The 21,237-nt window shown below is 40.4% G+C and overlaps 1 protein-coding gene across 2 annotated transcripts; it reads left to right on the forward strand.

Moving 5' to 3' along the window:
- Positions 1–5,221: 5,221 nt before the first annotated feature.
- On the forward strand, positions 5,222–16,872 carry apool (apolipoprotein O-like). Of its 2 annotated transcripts, none has more exons than XM_079556234.1 (16): positions 5,222–5,324; positions 5,995–6,093; positions 6,166–6,291; positions 8,102–8,156; positions 8,370–8,468; positions 10,022–10,113; positions 10,204–10,317; positions 12,264–12,468; positions 13,396–13,461; positions 13,876–13,962; positions 14,124–14,252; positions 14,688–14,792; positions 14,951–15,040; positions 15,193–15,270; positions 15,442–15,567; positions 16,665–16,872. In XM_079556234.1, the coding sequence occupies exons 1-16, from the start codon at positions 5,313–5,315 to the stop codon at positions 16,751–16,753; spliced, it is 1,572 nt and encodes a 523-aa protein (XP_079412360.1). In that variant the 5' UTR covers positions 5,222–5,312; the 3' UTR covers positions 16,754–16,872. The 2 variants fall into 2 exon arrangements, with proteins under 2 accessions (XP_079412360.1, XP_079412361.1); XM_079556235.1 differs by having other exon boundaries at positions 5,223–5,324; positions 15,196–15,270.
- The last annotated feature ends 4,365 nt before the right edge of the window (positions 16,873–21,237 follow it).

Genomic DNA, 21,237 nt, shown 5'->3' on the forward strand with positions numbered 1-21,237 from the left:
TATATAGACCTGAAGAAAAACGTTGGGTTTGACTTGTGAACACACTGTGAACCGAATATAAATTGCAAATCTGTTCACAATTGCACACAATCTTCCAACAGTGAGCCCTAAAACCTAAGCTCCCACGTCACTGTTCTTAGGTTTGCACTGACAATCCTCCTCCGAGTTCTCTCCAAAACATCAACAAGTAAAAGCCGCTTCATCCACTCAGTAAGACGTCGAACTATCCCTTTGGGACTGTGAATGCGAGGCGAGAGAGTGTGTGTCGTTGTGTGCTCGTTGAAGAAGTCACTCACTACAATGAATGCACTTTCTATATACAGTACGTCTAATCTCATCAGCCGCGTCACAGGGTCGATCTAAAAGTCTCATCTCCAGAAAAAACATTTTCCAAAATATCAGGTAAACGCATTTGCTTTTCATCCATCCATTTTCTAACGATTTGTGTACAGTCTACAAATATATTTAAACATAGGAGAATATATAAAGATCTATTTACGTTTTGTGCGATAGATATATTGTAAAGTATGTATTCTATGCCAAGATTTTTGCAGTGCCCCGACCCCGCCCCCCTATCACTCCGATGCAGGGTGTTAGTACGTTTCGTCAATCTATAGGAGATACCAAACCACCGATCACTTTTGCAGTTTCTATTGGTTTACATCTTGGAAAGACTGAGAAAAAAAAAAAGATCTACAAAAGAAGAAGAAGAAAAAAAAAACCTCCTGGTGATATGTTGCATGAGAAATGACAGAATTTGGACAGGGTAATATTTGTGGAACAGTTGTAGAGATCCCCCCCCCCCCCCGCCCCTTAAATTTCCTCTGACATTTGCAAGAAAAGTGTAGCGCATGAAAAATGCTACGTTAGAAATGACTTTATGTTTCGTTTCTGGTCATAATTTCCTTTTCGTTTGATGTTACAAGACACACACTGTACATTAACCGAGGGCGGTGCGTTGCTTCCCAGTATCAGGGCGACACGGAGGCCAAAGCGAAAGTCTCAGCAAAAGTCATCAACTAAACTGGGTTGTTTTGGATTAACGAAAGCAATCTGGTCCAGTTGACTGCTTTACATAATACAATCAGACCGGTAGTTTTGGAAATGTTGGCACAGCTGTAAAGTGGTTAGCATCTGGACTGTGCAAGGGACTATACAGAGTTTAAAAATGTCAAAATTATGTATTTTCCTCCCCCTACATGTTCCAACAATGTCCTAATGTGTAGAATGAACCCAGACCTGTTCACAACAAAACTCAAAAGTCTCTAAAATCACTCAAAAAGGTGTTAATTCCGGTCTGAAGTGCCGTCATGCACGAGCTTAATATAGAAGCTGGAGTTACATGTATGACCTGAGGTGGCAGTAGTGAGTATAAAATGGCTAACTTGCATCCCCTTTAAGATTACTCTGACAAAAGGGTGTATAAACTTTTTTCATCGAGGGCCAGTAAGAGTAATGTTACTTTGAAAGGATTTTACTCAAGTACAAGTAAAACGTACTCAAGTAAAAAAAAAAAAAGTACTTGGAGAAAATGATACTTGAGTACTGTGAGTAAGTGAGTAACTGCTTGAGCAAATTTGTATTGATTTATTTTCAATGATGCCATAAATTGTGTCAAACAAAACATAAAATAATGTGGAAATCGAGATATTCACAAAGAAAATTCCAAGAAAATGGCAGAAAATACAGAAAAAACTAAATAATTCTACAGAACAAGGAGCACGGGGCGAACTACATCCATTTAATTGATCAACATGAAGCATTTGCCGTTAAATATTTACTCACAGTGGACAACGTAACAATTATTTTTACTTCAATATCATTTTACTCAAGTAAGAGTAAAAATTACTGTATGATAACCTTTGTAAGAAGTGCAGTTTCTTCAAAAAGTTACTCAAGTACATGTACTCAAAGCCACACTGCGTAGAATTTTACCCAATAAATGAAGTAGAAATACTAGCATTTATTTCCTGACAGATATTTTCATCATTGAAAAATACCTCATAAATGTACAAACAAACATGAGCTTTTGCTGCGAGCGGCTCGGACATGACTGTAACTTTACCAGTTCGTCTCCATGGCGATGTGGACTAAAGTCAGCAGAATATAAGATTTGAGCAGGTTAGGTCCACTGCAGTGATAGACTTTTCTGTGCAGAGCTGGTCATGAGGAACATGTTTTGTATTGATGTCAACATAGTCCAAAATGTTACGCAGTGTCCCTTTAAGTAAATGTAACTGAGTACTACCCGCCTCTGTCGAGGGCCGCAGGTTGCAGGTTCTAGAATATGATGATGTCACCAGACCCAGTGGGGGAGGAGCCAGTTTTTCCTGTTAACAGCGTTACACTTTCACAAGTCGTACCTCAAAAGAAAATGTATGAATTACAAAAATGATCATTAATATCAGTCACTGGGTCCATGATCGTTTTGTACAAGACCAAACATTTCCTCAAGAACAAAATCATTTTTCCTCATTATAATGAGCCTTTAGAACGCTGTGATGTCACCTGCAACCCAGCAATGTGCCGGGCCACACATGGGTTTTACATCTAAGTGAGGTTCAAACCTTTCCTTGCACCTTTAATTAGGCTGAGAACCATTATGCCAGCTCTGTCTCACAATGAAGTGCTACATTTTGAGGTTCTAATCATATGCATGATTAAGCTTGCAGTAAAAAGTACAATTTCTGGCAATGTGAGCCAATGCAACAAGAAGAGAGAGACACCAAAAATTGATCTGAGGGCCGCACTGTAGGCACCACTTTGAAGGAAACATGGCAAACACTTAGGGTGAAGGTTTACTTGATTATCCCCATTGGGAAATTTGTCCTTGAACTGGTTCTCATCTACAACACCTGGTTAAATAAATGTCAAATGAAAAATTACGTAAATGTTGAGTCAGGCTAATGGTCAGAATCACCTGCCTCGAGGATTGATCTATTGTGCATGTTTTTAGTGGCAGAGGAAACCTGAGCACATGGAGGAGACCTTCACAGACACAGGGAGAACTCCATAAATAGATTATCCATCAGCTCCAAATTCCGGAAAGTTTGCTGTGAAGTGTTAAGCGCTAACCACTGTGCCACCGTGCCAACATGGTCAGTAATATGAAAACAGAACTGTCGAATGTGGAACCCTCTATCCCGGTTAGCCTTTCATATTACCGTGTTTTCAACTAACTCACGTTTAAATTGAGGGCTTAATATTTTACATGGCCAGATTATGGTTAATGTTTAATAAATGATCAATTTTGACAGGGCAAAACAGGAAAATAATAATAATGTTCTGGAAAAATAGACGCCAACCCCACAGTTTGAGAGTCAGTATTTTATCTTTGCAAAGGTATAGGTTTGTGTTGTGTAAGAAGAAAACGTTACCTCTATTATCCTTTATAGGCTAATACTGGGAAGCAACACTGCCACACTACAATGGTCTGCAATGTCTGTGAAACTCAGATGACCAGCCTCGTCTGTGCTGCCAGGCCAAGGACTCAATGGTGCCCCCTAGTGTCTAAGACCAGAGACATGTGTAGCACTCACTCCATCCAGCATCACGCGTTTCTTTCTTCATTTCTGAGTGTATTTTGTAAAAACCTGTGTCCAGTTTTCCACCATATCACTGTTGAAATCAAACGCGCCCCGAATGTTGTCTGGAACGGTTTATTTGAAAGAAACTTATCGATGCAAGCACTTTCCCTGTGCCTCCCAACATCCAGACGATAACATTTCTCCACGCTCCGCTGTGGACGAGTGTAGACCTCTCTCTGTTTTCATGTGTCCCGTGGGTCTTTTGTTTCGTGCGAGTTTTGTTTTTCGGCACAGACTGTGTAAAACCCTCCCGGACGTTGGCGTGTGCAGGTCTGACCCAAAGGGAGACTCCACTGTGTGTTATTTCAGGGGTGAACACCTCATGGTACATTGCACAGGTGTGAAGATGTAAGTTGCACTGCGACATTAAAAAAGGAACATATTGCTCTTTTTCAAGGATTATATTAGCTTACTGTTATTCTGTACATTAACTGACTAAAGATGATATTGAAAAAAGAAAGAAAATGACATTTATTCTTCCTAAAGTAGCCTTTTTTGGTTTCATATATATGAATATATATTACAAAAAATACAGATTGTAAACCTAAGTTGTTAAACTTTGACTTCAATAAACTGAATCCTCTGCACTACGAGACATGGTTGATTTAACTTCTTTTTTTCATTAAAATTATCATTATACGCTATTTGTCTTAGGCCCGTGAGAAATTTGGGAACTGTTTCAAGTTGTATTAAGATCAAAGAGAAGATTTACAATGATCAATGTGTTGCCTCTTATAAACTACAAAGACTTATAATCTGTCCTCATGTTTTACACAGCTGTTATACATATATGGATGCATGCAGCCACTGTAAGTGCATGTGAAGTGGGTCGAGACTTGCCATAGAGAAAGAGTGGCCTGCAGTCTTATAGTGTTCTGCAAAAATGTTTACACTCTTCAAAAACCCTTAGGTCTGTTCTCCCAACTACGGCTGACCAGTGAAAGGCACAGTTTAAATACTCGTCAGGCTTCACGGTGCCATTTTGCACCTCCACAGCCAAGGACAAATGCTCTGAAGAGAACTGTTCTGTACAGAGCGATGGTTCTGTGGAACAAGCTCCCTTATTCTGTAACAGCCTTAGTGTTCAAAAGCTGTTTTAAAAGAATGGTAAAAAAAAACATGTCCTAAATTATGGGACATAATGTAGTGAAAAACAATATCCCAGATTAGGTATATTGTAATATTGTATTAGCATGTTCTGGTGGTGTTCAGGAACGGGATTTTTAAGGATTTTTAACAATGTATTTGTACATGTAATGATGTTTTGTAAATTTTAAATGTAGCATTTTCATGGACCCCAGGAAAAGTAGTCTTTACTATTATATGATAAAGACTAGTGGGGATCCATTAATAAACAATAAACAATAGAGGGTAGGCAGAGGCACTCTTTTCATCACTTTGACTTGGTGACAAAGAAAACCATAACTCTAAGTTGACCCTCATTTGCCTTCGACATTACCTTTCACATACTGGAATGTCAAAGGCACAACCATTGTTTAAGATTCATTGTTAAAAACAGCTAAATCTGGCAGTTTTCTTAGCACAACAGATGATCTCACGTGGTGAGCTGTGCTAAATTCTTATGAAAGACTTGGTGCATTACCTCACTACTGTCAATGACATCACCGGCCTCCAGTGGCGCAGGCTCCCGTTGTGTCCAGCAGGGGGCGGTGTTGCACTGCGGCTCAGTGACGCAGGGCGCGTGAAAGAAGACGGAGCGCTGTCATGGCGGCCAAGGTGAATGCATGACTTTTTTCTTTCTGTACATTTTCCCCTCAATCTAACATTATCCTCTCAATGAAAGCGCATATGAATCTTAGCGCCACGTGGCCGAGATCCCCTGACGCAAACGTGATCCGCTTGACATCGTATAAAGCCGTAAAACTGCAGCTCAGGCTGTCTGCTGTACAAGCTGTACTCTGCTACAGGCTGTATACAACTCCACTCACACTCTTATTTACTGAGTGTATGCAGGGGGTACTCTGCATTCATGTGTGGCCTTAAAGCATCACTGTTTATTTGTACACATTAAGCTATCACCAGGGTCAGTCAGTCTTTATGTATGTTTATGAACTTGTTGTTTTGGGTTAACATACACATCTGAGTCTCTGCACATGCTTTTCAGTGCGTGTCATGTTTTGTTTTTGACTGTTTGAACTTCATATTACTAGAGGAAATGCTGTATGAATTACACAACATGTTGCAGGTCTTATTTCTGAATCAGTGGTTCAAAGTGGTCTCAAATGTCGGCCTATGGATTGTTTATATTCTAGGGTAGTAATCTTAATCTTAAACTTAGTCCTGTTTTAACCTCCTTTGGTCCTTGCTTGGTTTAAGGTGGCACTTGTTGGTTATGTATCTATACCCCCCTGTCTAATGTGTTGCTGTGTGCGTGTCTGTTTTGTAGGTGGTGATGGTGGCCGTCCCGGCAGTGCTGGGGGCCGCCTCCATCAGAGTGTACAGAGTGTCCGATCAACCCACAGAGGGGCTGGTCACAAAGGACAGAGTAAGACAACTGTTAAACACCAGAGTCATAACATTCAGTAAAACATGAATAAGTCCTGTTTTTGCTCTGCAGTTGAACGTCTACTACCCCCTGCACTCGTCGCCTCAGCTTCAGGACGTCCCACATCAGCCGGGAGTCATCGAGAGTGGCTTCTCCTCAGCCAGGCACACCATATTGCCCGTGGTCCAGGCTGTAAAGGTGTCTACATGCAGTACTCTCAGGATTATACAATACATTTACAAAGCCAGAGTTGAGTCACTAGTTTGATGACTTGACTTGACTTTAGTTTCGACTTGAACACCTTCTGCTTTTAAAATACCTGATACTTTTTATTTTTGAACAAGTAATTTAACTCACATGACCAAGGCCTCTCGTCGTGTGATCTGCATAAACCAGCCAAACTGTAGCATCACCAAACACAAGTGAACAAGTGAATAATTATAGAAATACTTGAAAGGACTTGGAATTCAAAGCATAGCACTTTGACTTGATTTGGACTTAATTACAAAGCAAGGACTTGTTCTAAGTTTTGTATATATAGGTTTTGACTTTGTAACGTGGAAAAGAGAAGGTATTTATGAAATGATAAGATAAGATAATCCTTTATTAATCTCACAGGGGAGAAATTCACTTGTTACATTTGGCATTTAATAAGATCACTGAGGTTGTGCAAAAACAGACAGTCAAATAGAAGAAAAAAGAGGTGTCTTATGTACAATAAGTAAAGCAAAAATCTTATCGGGCGGAATTCAATGTATAGATTGGTTAAAGTAAATGAAAAAGTGGATTTTTTTTTGTGTTAACATTTTGAAAAATATGATTAGCATTAGGGCTGCACAATATATTAGGGCTGGGACAAAATATCGAATTGGACTTGGATCGCAATACTTTGTGCTGCAATACCAAGTATTGATTCTTTATCAAGTTTCGCAATACTTTCAATACTTGGGTTTAGAGGCATTTTTATCACACACACTGCTGTTTACCCGTAACAGTTACAGCACTTTGTTAGTTTTTGTGTTAATGCACTTTCACTTCTGTAAATGTCAAATGGCATTTGGTTTATAACTTTAGACACATGACTTTTAACACATTTTGAGGTAAACATATCACTTATCATAATTGCTTGCTGTATCGCAATGCTTATCGGATCGGCCCCTGAGTATCGTGATACGTATCGGATCGTGACAAAAGTGGATCGTCCCAGCCCATATATATATATATATATATATATATATATATATATATATATATATACACACACACACACACACATACGCACATACACACACACATGCACACATACATACATGTATATACAAAAACATATATACATATATACTGAGATCAACACATTTCTTTTGCAAACTCAAACATTTCCTAATTTAGTTAAATTTTAGTCTTGTTGTGCTGATGCAGCGTTTGATGTCATGTTTTGACACAATTTGCTGAAAAACTAGTTACTTACAATTTGTGTTTTGCTGAAATGGTTTAGTGAAATATCACAGTAATATCGTTATTGTGATATTGCACAGCGGTTTGTCATATCGCAAGTTCCTTCAATATTGTGCAGCCCTAATATGCAGGGGGTTTCTGCTTTAATTGTTTATGTTAGATTTCTTTTAAAGTAGTAATAAAATAAAATCTATTCAGAGGTGCTCCCACTCCAGGATGTTTTGTTGCATGTAAAAGCCTTTCTATGAAATAACACAGGAACTGCAAAACTGTCAATTTCCAATGCGCTTTAGCATGAAGATTTCCTGACCTGATAACGTGTTCCTTTTGTCTGCGGCTGCAGAACAATCCCACATGCTGCAAGTGCGCGTTATCAAAAGTTCAGGAGCCAAACAGGAAACAGTAGCTGCACTAGAATGAGAGCAGGTGTTAATGTGGGCCCGCATTCACCACATTTCTGAATATGTGAAAGTTACTCATAGTTCAGAGGAATGAAACGGCTGTTGACGCACTTCATAAAATCTGATATGTAATGCCTTCTGTTTTCCTGCAGGGGGCGTACGTCTCTGTAAAAACGGGAACTATAAAATGTTACCATACCGGGCAAGGTGAGTCAATTATAGGCCTAAAGTCCCATCTTTACAAACATATATTTAATCTCTTTATAAAGGCATACTGGACATATTGATATTAAAACTAAACCTAACGTTTATTCACTGATCTTATTTATTTTAAAGTAGTTCCTGTGCATGGCTTGTAGTATTCATATTTCTGCTTTTTGCCATGCGAGGTTACATGTCGCTGTTCGCTCTGTTTCATAGACGTGTACTATTACCTGAAAGACCCTCCCCCAGAGTTTGTGCCCAGATTCGGCACCATCACAATGGCCGGTCTGCTGGGCATGTTCCTGGCCCGCAAAGGTAACTGCATTTTAACCATTATTCTACCATACACGTTTAGTGAACTGGGCTTAACTCCTTATTCAATAGTGTTGCTCAAGGTATAAACGTCATTAAATCAACTGTGCCAAAATCAAGGCCTTCAGGTCATTGAAAAGCATTACATTGGATTCAAACTGGCATTAAATCTAAATTTATTGGAAAATGGTGACATTGCTCATTGATTTTTACTGTATAAGCTCATCAAAAAATACTAACATGATGGTCTTAAAGAGTTCAGTCGCAGTTTTGGCTGAAATTGACCACATTTTTTTGTTACAAAGTTGACAGTTTTGTCCAATTCTCTTTCCTCTGATAAAATCTTTGCAAATCTTAAAGGGACTATACGTTTAAAAATGTTAAAAGTAAGTATTTTCCTCCCCCTACCAGCCATGTCCTAATGTGTAGAATGAGCTCAGACCTGTTCACCACAACTGCCTCTAGAATCCTGCACTCAAATCATGCACGAGCTTAAAGGGATATTTCAGGATTTTTGACATAGGGCCTCATTTCCTGGTTATCCAGAGTGTCGCTGATTTCTGGAGATATTTTTTTTGTAATTTATTACAATTTGAAGAGTTTCGTGGCGCTAGGCTTATGCAAGGCTTGTGTTATTTCCACGGTATCAGCTAGCCTGCATTAAAAACAGTCTGACCCGCTCCACAGAGCACCTGAGGCAAATCACTTATAACGCCAGACAAACCATATAAATGTCTGTCGATAGAATCATTTTTGGAATATAACTGACCTTGCATCACATGAATGATCGCATTTTGGACTATTTTCTAGCAGATCACTCCGCTCTGTGTAACTTACAACCACAAAGCTGATCCTGCTCAAATATAGTAATATATGATATATTTGCCTCAGGTGAACTGTGGAGTGGGTCAAACTGTTTTTAATGCAGGCTAGCTGATGCCATAGAAATGCACTAGCCTTGCACTAGCCTAGCGCCACGTAACTCTTCAAATATAAGAACTGCATGAATTACAAAAAAAAAATATCTCCAGAAATCAACATCACTCTGGATAACTTGGGGCATTAAAAACATTCAATTTTACTTGCCTCTACCTGTATAAGATTCAGATTCACTTAATTAGCCATTTGCAGTAGAAAAACACATTGGGGAAAAAAAGGGGATGGAGCTCAAAGCGCACTGTCAACACATAAAAGGACACAACATAAAAACAAACAAATGCCACATAAAAAGCTTAAGAGTAAAAATGCTGTACAATAAAAGTCCACACAAACATTTAAAGTGCCTAGTTTAAAGTGCTTGGTTCCCTATGGGACAGTAAAGTTTATCTTATCTTCAAAAAAGGCCCATGCAGGGTGGGTTGAGGCATCATTAGCAAGTTGTAAACCCTGGTCCCTTACTTGGTACCTTTGTCTTAGAAGTAATTTGGCTTTTTAAACTTTGCATACCAGTGCAGTTGCAGTTGTGTGTGAATAGAAAACTATTTTGATAGATCTGGTTAGAATCAAATAGAGATTTCAAATGAAAATTAAATCTTCTCCCACCCCCGGGTGCCCAGGGTCACGTCTCAGTCGGGTTGCTCTTCCAATGGGCCTAATGACTGCTGGAGCCTCGGTGTGTTATCCTGCCCAAGCCGCAGCCATTGTAAAGGTATTTCTGAGCTCTAATTTAATATATCTATTAACCTCACTATTACATTGTCACGGTTATTAGAAACAGATTTTGTTTATTACTTTAAAGGTCGCTGGGAAAAAGGCCTACGCCGCCGGGCAATGGACCAGTGCGAGTGTTTCTTCATTATTGTCTTCTCCACCCAAACCTCCTGCAGCTGCTGAAGAAGCTGCTCTTCCACCGGTGAGGAGCTGAGTCATGCAAAACTCCCTCTGATTTCAAACTATTCATTTATGCCTGACTAATATTAGCACAAAAACATTTTAACGCCCTAACATGCTCCGTACTCCCACTTACCACTTCCTTTATTCAGATTTTGGCTTTGAAACGTAACCACATACAGGAGCTCTGACACTTGGCATTTTCCGCAGCTTGGGCCGCTATGAACAAACTGTTTCTGCAGTTTGGAAGATTCGGTGACTGGAAAGGGTTAATGTTGCCCTCGAGTTTTCTTCCAAAACGTTTGATAAACATTACCTCAGAAACGTAGCTCTCTCGCTTTGACTTTTTCCGTCAAAAGACTTGCCTTACATTTGGAATTGAAAGGTTTTTTTTTGCCTACAGTGAATGGATGAATTAATTAGGGGGAACTGTATGGTTGTATGTCAAAAGCAACCAAGTGAGCAGGTTTGAAATCAATTGGTGGAAATGCTGCAAGTAGATTAGATTGAAAGCTTTTAAAACATTATTGAAGCTGTATTTGTATAGTAGTGGTTGTTGCGTAAGTTCCCTCAAATAAGTTTATAAATTATCTTTGTACATTACTTTACTTCAGAGTAAGGTAATTGGGACATTGACACGAGTGTTATATTTCTTTTCAAACTAATTCGATTGATTCACTACATGTATCATTTTAATCTACAAAATCTATTCAGTTTAAATACATTTTCAACACATTTCAATAATATGTATTATTTTATGTTTTCACTCCTCAAACCCCTAAAATGTCAAGTGCTGCAACCGTCGGAGCAAATAACCAGAATTCATCAAAAATCATAATTCTATGTTAAATATCTTTCAAATAAGCCGTCATTCTTGAGTGTTAATAGTTTTAAAGCTTTTGAGATTACTAAAAAACTTTTGTCCCACAATTTGTAATCTTAAAATGTCAGGGTGGCACAACCGTAAAAACAGGGCTTTTATTTTCAAATAAAAGTAGTGCCATCAAACAGGATATAACATCAGCCAGAAGAACAAGTTTTCCTAATGGCTGAGTGAAAAGGTTTGAACATTTCTATCAAGAATTGAGGGGAAAAATAGCTTTTTTCTGACTCATAGGTAAACTGTGAGCTACACTTTCGGGTGTTTCAGGCGGTACAACCAATGTGAATATTGGAAAATGTGATTTTATTCTAAAAGTCTTTATTTTGTTTTAAAGGTAAATGTTTGCACATGCTTTCAAATGCTAAGGCTAATGTAAGAGTCCACATAAAAGCCAATATAATTTAAAAATTGGTTGCTAATGTCAGGTGGTGCAACCAGACTGTCAAGTGGTGCAACTGCAAAAAATGTCAATTTACCATCCAACAATTATAGAGATGCACTGATCCAATACGGTTATAAGTTATCAGAGTCAATGCTAGAAAAAAAAGATCAGATATCGGTTTGAAATATCCGATACTGGACCGATAACTGTTTTGGGCTCCGTCCGTGGTCCTCTTGTTTTATTTTTATATCAGGAGGAGAAAGGCTGTCTAAGATATACTTGTATATTTATACAAAGATTTGACTTTGTACAAATTATTGGAAACTATTTAAATTTTAGAAAAATCTTGGTTGCGCCACCTGACGATTTTTATGAGAAGCTACAAATACATTAAAAAAACATAACTGGTTTAAACACATAATTATAGACTCGATAATATGCATGCCATCAGTCTTGAAAACACCTTTTGAAAATATGATTGTAACCCCTTATACGTCATTGACCCAATTACAGATAAGTACACACAAAATATAGCTTTTTTTTTCAATCTGAAATAGTTCCTTGTTTTGTGTGCGTAGCATCAAAACATGTCCCTCTACACGGGAGAACGTTTATTCCTCTCAAGCAGCTCTTTAGCCGACTTGCCGGTGGCGCAAGTAACAAACAAGTACTTTTTGCATCATGTCCTATTGTTTGTCTTCAGGCAGAGAAAGTGCCTCCTCCAGAGCCTGCTGCCGTAGTGGAGTCTGTCCCGTCCGCAGACGCCTCCTCAGGGTCCTCCGTCCAGAGCTCCCCAGTCCCTGAGACCGAAGAGAAACCTCCTGCTCCCGAAGAGCCAGCTCCTTCAGCCGAGTCTGCAGCACCTCCTGAGACGACAGCGGAACAGACCTCTGCAGACCCGAGTGCAGGTAAATAAGAGAAACCTGCGCTTGGTTCCTTTACCCCAAATGGGAAGTTGTTCATAGGACTTTATTTAACGGCAACTTCGTGCACAAAGAAATACTAGTAAGTTACGGTAGCACAGCGGTTAGCGCTCGTGTTTCACAGCAAGAAGGTCTCGGGTTCGATCCCCGGCCGGAGGAGGGCATTTCTTTGTGGAGTTTACATGTTCTCCCCGTGTCTGCATAGGTTTCCTCTGGGTACTCCGGGTTCCCCTGCTACTAAAAACATGTACAATAGGGCAGAATTAATGCGCTGTGTGGTGGTGGTCGGAGGGGCACCCCAGGGCAGCTGTGGCTACAACAGTAGCTTACTACCACCGAGTGTGACGTGAATGAATAATGACGACAGTGTAGCTCTTTGAGAAACAGGCGTGTAAAGCGCAATCCAAGTGTAAAAATATAGACTTCTTGCGGATTCTTTCCGTTGCGCCGTACGGCTTCGGTGACCGGGGCTGCACTGCGCGGGGCTAGTGTGATTTTAATTATTTTGAGAGGAGCAAAGTGATCACATCAGTGGGTAGAATAGTCTGTAAAGAAGGTCAGGTGCTCTTCAGGATCAAAACATAGATTTTAATGACTTGGAGTTTGCACTGGAACCGTTCATTATTCAATGTGAGTCGGGGGTAAGGGCGGAATAATAATATAAAGTATAAAGAAACTGAGACGGTCTTCTGCCAAATCAAAGCTTGGGTTAAGTTATTATTAAATAAACATGTATTGGACCTAAATTTGAGGTATTACGAATGGGATTTAAATTTCATACAAAAATTAAGTGCACTATTTGAGTAATTCATCCTTTTTAGTTTTGAAATGTTTTTGATATTCATAGATATGCTTTGTACTAAAGCTACAGAGGAAATGATTTGCAGAAACCCAACTGTCTTTTTGTTGTAGATGTGGTGAATTCAGTTGCGCCAGAGACCGCGCCTCTTCCTGAGGAACTTCCTGCCGCTGCAGAGGGTGAGCAGCCCAAAGAGTCCACCCCTGAACCCTCATCCGACCCTGCCCCTTCAGACCCTCCCGCTTCTGAATCTGAATCTCTGCCATCCGAGCCCGCCCTGTCTGAGCCTGCTCCACCTGAGCCTACAGCACCTCTGCCTGTCCCATCTGAGCCTGTCCCGCCTGAGCCTACCGCACCTCTGCCTATCCCATCTGAACCCTCTCCAGCTGAGTCTATTTCATTAAACCCTGTCGCATCTGAACCTATCCCATCTGAGCCTGTTCCATCTGAGCCTGTTCCATCTGAGCCTGTCCCATCCGAGCCTATCCCATCTGAGCCTGTTCCATCAGAACCTTTCCCATCCGAGCTTATCCCATCTGAGCTTATCCCACCTGAGCCTGTCCCAGCTGAGCCTGTCTCATCTGAACCCACAGCGAGTGCAGAACCAGAGCTTGCTCCCGTCGAGGCCTCTCCCGCTGCTGAAGAACCTCCTGCCGCAGCATCCACAGAGCAGTCCCCAGGTAACACGACTTTGAAGTGTTTAAATTACTTTCTGTGAGTTTTGTTGCCAAACCCAACCACGAGTACTGACCGAGATAATCTGTATGGAACTAAAAAAAACTTCAAAATGCGACGACCGAGCCCATGAGCACGTTGTTGTTCTGTTGTTTTGCAGTTGCAGAAACAGCAGCTGAACCAGGGGCCATCGCTTCAGAGCTTCCACCAGAAGACACACAACCTGCTTCAACTGAGGAGACCACGGCTCCTCCACCTCCAGCTACAGAAGAACCTGCTGTAGATACTGAGAAAGGTACTGGACTCAAGAATGCATTTTGAAAGTTCTTTTACAGGAGCTTTACTAAAAATCTGCTTCATGTACATGTAACAGTTTGAGTGACGTCCTCTAGATGGCACTGTTTTTCCATGGGTTGCAGTTTTACCTGCCACAGTCTATTTCTCAAAATGACATATTGAGTATATGGTTAAGCCAAACAAAGTGCTCATCTGTGTGTTTGTTTTTGTGTTTTTGAAATAGTAACAGTAACAGTGGAGCCTGTAGCTGCTGCTGTGGAAGTAGAGACCTCCGCCCCTGCCACTTCAGACGGGGCTGCCCTGGAAACAGAGAAAGGTTCTTCCATTTTTCTTCTATTTCTGAGCACAGTGATGTAGCCGTGTCTTCCATTGGATGTGTATCGTAGCTTTTCTCAATCAAAAGCCTGCATTTTGTTATTTTATTCCCATGCAGTGGTTGAATCCGCTGAAGCAGAGCCAGAGGTCGCTGTCACCGTCGAAGACACTGCAGCTCCAGTATCTCCAGCTCCAGAAGAACCGGCAGTCGAAACCCCCAAAGGTGCAGCATCATGATTAAATTACAATGCACCGCACAAATGTTTTGATAACGTGTCCTTTCTATCAAAACAAAAAATGAAACCGTACAGTAAAACATGTCATTATTGCATCTCAGGGTGCCATGTTTTCTCAGTCTTGGCCTTTTTTTGTCCAAAGCAGTTGTTGAATCAGCCGATCCAGAGCCAGAGTTAACACTACTAGCACCGACACCTCCATCATCTGAGGAAACTGCTTCAGAAACCCCCAAAGGTGCGATACTTCAAACGCTTCAGACTTAATCTCTCACATTTACTGTATAATCTTTATATTGCCACTTTACAAAAGGCTAGGAGGTCTTTCTTTGTGTTTTATGTTGTTAAACGTCCCGCATCAACCTATTTTTTTTTACTTATTTGAATCAGTAGAGTCAGAAATAGAGTCTCCAGCTGCTGTAGAAGCCCCACCTCTCTCAGAAGAGCCTGCGCCAGAAAGTGCCAAAGGTACAAAAAAAGTCATAATAATGGCAGAATACACACAATTTTGTACTTTTGTGGTGAAAACGAGAAAAATAAGTTGGCTTTTTTTTGATACACACACCTCATATGTTCAAAAAGGGACACATTAGGCAATACTGTATATTAGACTTTGAATTGAAATGATCTTTTCTACAGAGACAGCAGTGGAACCAGAGATAGTTGCTGAGCCTGTAGTTGCTTCAGAGCCTCCTCCTGTTGCACCAGAGACCACAGCCCCAGAGCCTTCATCTACAGACGAGCCTGCACCCCCTACGAGCAAAGGTAGCAAAACATGGCTTTTGCTTTGTAATGTCAAATCCTCTCTCAATAGTGTTTACAGTGGGAGGAAAAAGTGAGTACACCCATTGGAGTTTCTTACATTTCTGCCTAAATTGGTCATAAATGTGGTCTGATCTCAATTAAAATCACACGAATGAGTAAACAGTGTCTGCTTAAACTAATACCACCCAAACGATTACATATTATCATATGTTCATTGGCCATAACATGTAAACATTTACAGGACAGTGAGGAATAAGTGAGTAGTTGCAGAATAGAAGTGCACAACGATCAGGATGAATTTTGGGTGGTATTAGTTTAAGCAGACACTGTTTACTCACTCTTGTGATTTTAATTAAGATCAGACCACAGTTTATGACCAATTAAGGCAGAAATGTAAGAAAATCCAATGGGTGTACTCACTTTTTCCTCTCACTGTAAACGCCTCTGAGCATAAACATATTTCAGGTAACTTTTTGACGTTTAATCTGGCCCCTGCCCTGTATAGCATAAATTCCAGAGTATGTAGAAAAAAAGTAAGTCTCTAGCCCATTCCTGTGCGGAGTTATTATTTTTTAAAGAATAACCAAAATGCTCATTCTAGCCACTAGGGGGCATTAATTTTTTTTTAAAGGAAAGAGTTCCACACATGTCCTGCAGAGGGCACTGACATAATAAGAGCTCAGGATATGAACAACACATTATAAAAGCCACATGGTAAATGGACAGTCTGCCCCAGGGCTGCTGTGGCTTCAATGACAGCTTACCATCACTGAGTGGAGTGAATGAATAATGACTATGTAGTATTTTGAGAAACTTGTGACACAGGCCTGTAAAGTACAATACAAGTGGAAGACGTTGTTATTAATGAAGCTACAGTCAAGTTGCGACTTTGACCAAATCACAGCTTATTATTTTTCATTTATTGGAAAAATTTTCTCTAATATCGGCGGCCCGTGACCCGCCGTGGGAGCTTATTTTCAGCCCGCGACCCAAAATGAGTTTGACCCCCCTGTCCTACTGTACAAGCCTCTGACTGTTTAATCTGCAGTTGCTTTGGCTTAACTGTTGTCTGTGTTGTTGCTTTGTTTCCTCTCCAGGGGGCGCTGGTTTCAAAGCTGACCCTGCTCTTATGGACTTTGGCCAGTCAAACCCTGAGGACGCAGACCTGTACAGCACCAGGAGCTGAGCGGGACCAGACCAAACTGACAGCACTGCCACCCCGCTACTACACGCCTCATTCAGACTCATACGTGGACCTTCATTTGAATAACAGTGAAAACTATTGGCCTTTTGTTTCAGTCGTTCAAAGAAAAATGCAGATATTATGTAAAAGTTGTACAAGTTTAGTACAACACAAAATGGAATAGTCCTGTCATTTAGTTATTGTCAGTTATGTTTATGTTAATGACAATCCAAATGTGTTTGTGAGATTATATTCTAGATCAGAGGTTCTCAACCGGTGGGTCGGGGCCCATAGGTGGGTTTCAGCTTTGCCAAAAATGACTGATTGTTTAGCAGATTTTGATAATGCTTTAATCAACAGATCTAGGTGAAGATTAAGGGACTTCTTTATTTTGATATTATGTAGTTTAACAGAGTCAAAAAAGTAACTTGTTTAAATTATTGAGTTGAAATCAATCAACTTATTTGAGTCATTGGGTCATGGCTTGTTGTGACGGGTTCCAGGTGGGTGTCACAGGTACCACAGACCCCTGAAGTAGCTTCTTCGATAAGTCAGTCCAGATGACTTCCTTTTGACAGCTTTGTTACACTGCTGGAATTGAAATGTGGCTCTTTGTGATTCTTAAATACCACTTCAGAAAATTGCAGGCTTCTCATTTGCATAATGTCATGAACAAAAATTAGCCCATGTGTCAGGATCACTGCACTTACTTCAGCACTTATCTGCACTAAATTTAAACTATTCTGTTTCTGAAAGCGACAAAGCTCAAAAAGTCTTACCCAGGGCTCACTCGGATACTGAAGCCTAATTGCAGAGTGAACAATTAGGCTTCAATTATCATGAAGTTTGGACTTTTTTTTTTCCTTCTGCAAAACTCCCCAGTACTGTAGCAATTTCCTTAATACTAAAGTTATCACGACATATTTGGAGAATTCATTATCGGCATCATTTCCAAATCTTCATCCGGCATCTCTCCTTTTTGTATTTGTACAATGAGTCCACGAGCATATGTTGGGAGCGCGTCAGATTCAACTTTGCAAATCTGCATAATTTCCTGGAAACGTACAAAGTTTCTACACCCACAAGTGTTTTCAATTTAGAGATGGGAGAGTGGAACTGAACTATTGTTGGCTTTCGCGTGGCAGCTTTGTCAGTCACGGTGCTTGTATTTATTGTAATTTAGCGCGTTGTGTCTGTGATGCTGGAAATGCTGCACATATGCTGGTAATTACTGCAAGATGGAACAGTTTCACTTTGCTGATAAAAAGAAAAGAAAAAAAGTAAATTCTGGATTTGTCGACTTGGAAATAAATGTATATTTTCACAAGTGAATTCTGTGTCTTTGGAACTGATGATCTTGCTACGTTTTGGTGAACTTTTATTATTACGTTTGTCACGAAGAGGCAAATCTCAGTACGTTCACTTGACCCTTCTCCTCCCTCTTCTCCTTCTTCTCCTCCTTCTCCCTCTCTTTCTTCTTCTCCTTCTCTTCCTCCTTCTCCTGCTTCTTCTCCTGCCTGTCCTTCTCCTCCTCTCTCCTCTTTCTTGTCCTTCTTCTCCCTCTTCTTCTACTCCTTCTCCATTTCCTTCACATTCTTCTCCTTCTTTTCCTCCTTCTCATTATTCTTCTGCTTCTTCTCCATCTCCTTCTTCTCATTCTTCTTCTGCTTCTTCTCCATCTCCTCCTTCTCCGTCTTCTCCATCTCCTTCTTCTTCTCCTTCTCCTTCTCCTCCTCCTTCTCCCCTTTCTCTTTCTTCTCCCTCTCCTGCCTCTCCTTCTCCTCCTCCCCCACTTCCTCCTTCTTCTCCTCCTTCTCCTCCTCCTTCTCATTCTTCTCCTTCTGCTTCTTCTCCTCCTTCTTCTCCTCTTTCTCCTTCTCCCTCTCCTGCCTCTCCTCCTCCTCCCCCACCTTCTTCTTCTCCTCCTCAAACATTGTTCTTTTTTGTGACCCTGAAGTACCACTGCATGCCAGTTATGTTCAGCGACCTGACGGCAATTTTTACTCCACATTTTAAGAACACAACAGTGAACAGTTGAACAGGAGGGACGTCTTTTTTGGCAAGTGGTGCATTTTAAAAAGAAAAATCTTTCCAACAGTGAGTGAAAAGCTTGAATCAGCGCCGGGCCAAAGTCACTCAGTTTGGCATCATCCTGTACCAACCACCAAGTGTGCCGTACCCTATTGTGCCATTCTGTTTTAACCCTAACCCGTTTTATCCAATGGCAAACTAAAAAAAACATCTGACTCAAGCCTGAATGACTGAGGACTCACCAATCACTGGATTATACACCTTCTGATGGGAAACGTGAAACAGTTTAGTTTTAACTGATGATGTAATGGGAGGGAAGAATATTATCTGTTCATCAAAATTCAAGCTGCAATCTAGTTTTTGAGTTTTGGTCCACGGTATTTCATTCCTCGAATATTGAACGCCTAAGGGCACATTCCTGTACCATGTTGTACAGCTAATATAAAATTCAATAAACAAGTATTGGAAAATCTCCCATTGTTTGGTAGATTTTATCAGCGAAAACGCCATGAGGTTTCAGCATATTGGACATCAGGTAAAGAGGAACATACTGTATGTCCTGAAATGATTATGTATTAGCTCCCTGCAGAGGAGACATCTATTTTGTTTGTTTTATTACAGATTTGGTAATTTTAGCATCTTAAACTGTGCCTTTATTTGACTGATTAATCTCGTCCCTCCATAAATGTCCTTGCGCTTCATGTATTTGGTCACCACATGTTTCTGCTTCCCCCCCTTTGAATCGCCCGGCCTGCGCACAGGGGACTGGGCTCTCCATTCGACTCCCTCTCATCTTCTTTACTGCTCCTTTGGGACGGCGGGGACGACCGGAGCTCATAAACTCAGCCGGAGCAGGACCAGTGTCACGGCCCAGGAGACCAAGTATGTACAACTCTGCACATATTTGTCACAATAACACACAATGCAGAGGGGGAGATGGCAATTACAGCATCCACATCCTGTTAAACATACAACATAGGAACGGCTTGTACTGGGCTGAGGGCAGCGTGGACATGGTTTGGAGCGCCAGGGGCTATAGGGCTCCGTGGGGGATGTATTGCTGCTATTGGTAGCCTATTATATCATTTTATACCATGGTCATCTCTATTGCTAACTGCGTGCATCATTATATCACTCCACTGCAGCCGTTTCCATAGTAACGACAAACAATTGAGCTGGAACTAGCTTCAAGTAAGACCGTTTAAAAAGTGAAAAACCCCCTGTCCAGGACTTTAAAAAAAAAAGTAAACATGCCCAAATGAACAGTTTCAGTTAGCGGTACCATGGTATAAGTGTATGGAGGACCGTGGCTGCCAAAACAATAAATATATCTATTAATAAATATATATATAAATAAATAAATATTTATTTAATGTATTTATTTATATATTTATTTATAGATATATTTATTGTTGGCAGCCATGGTCCTCCATTTAAGCGGATTAAAAATGTATTGTGTCTTTGAGTCTGCATTGTGCATTAAAACTGTATAATGCACGGTTTAGAGTTGCCGTAGGTTTAGGGTCGGGGTAAGGGTTAGGACTAGGAACGGCAAATGTCATGTAAATTGAGTTTCACTTAGGGATGGGCGATACCACATTTTATGGAATCGATACGATACCGATACTTTTGGGGTCATTTTTTTCGATACCGATACTGGTCATTTCATATGGGTAAATGTATTTCAATCAATATACATCTCTAAAACTGGTTATTTTATATAATTAACTGGTCAATTAAAATAATATTACCTTATCTGGTTAATTAAACAATACTAATGTGAAATTGAATACATAAACAAAATTTTAAATTAATACTTGAACGACAAACGGAACCTAAACCAGAATGATATGCCTGGCTCAGTTCAATCCTTTGCTGTTGTTACTGTTTTGGCTCAGAACAAAGAAATAAATCATCCTTTTGTGTTGATAATTGCTGCCCCGCCTTCTTTTTACATATGCAAATTAGTATCGATACTTTTTGCCCAATATCGATACTTAAAAAAATTGCCGTTTGGTATCGATATATCGATACTTTGGTATCAATCCGCCCATCCCTAGTTTCACTCACACAGATCTTACACATAGGAACTAGAAGGTGTTGGCTTTCAAGTGAGGTATCACACTAGCATATTGCTGGGTTGCAGGTGACATCACAACATTCTAAAGGCCTATACTATTATATGGAGGAAAAAATATTTTGTTTTTGAAGACATTTTTTGGTCTTGTACAGAGAGATCATGGACCCAGTGACTGATATTAATGATCATTTTCCTAATTCATACATTTTTTTTCCCGCTACGACTTTTGAAAGTGTAATGCTGTTAATAGGAAAAACTGGCTCCTGCCCCCCGCTGGGTCCGGTGACATCATCACATTCTAGAACCTGCAACCATCGACCACATATACCTAGATCAGGGTTGCCAGGTCCGCGGTTAAACCGCGGAATTGGGCGGT

This window comes from Gobius niger (genome assembly GCF_951799975.1).
Source record: "Gobius niger genome assembly, chromosome: 5".
Lineage (NCBI taxonomy): Eukaryota > Metazoa > Chordata > Actinopteri > Gobiiformes > Gobiidae > Gobius > Gobius niger.

Bases quoted from the DNA above. Each gene is read 5' to 3' on its own strand.
- apool (XM_079556234.1), top strand. The intron at 8,157-8,369 runs GTGAGTCAATTA...TCTGTTTCATAG, and splicing joins ATGTTACCATACCGGGCAAG to ACGTGTACTATTACCTGAAA. The intron at 15,271-15,441 runs GTACAAAAAAAG...TCTTTTCTACAG, and splicing joins TGCGCCAGAAAGTGCCAAAG to AGACAGCAGTGGAACCAGAG.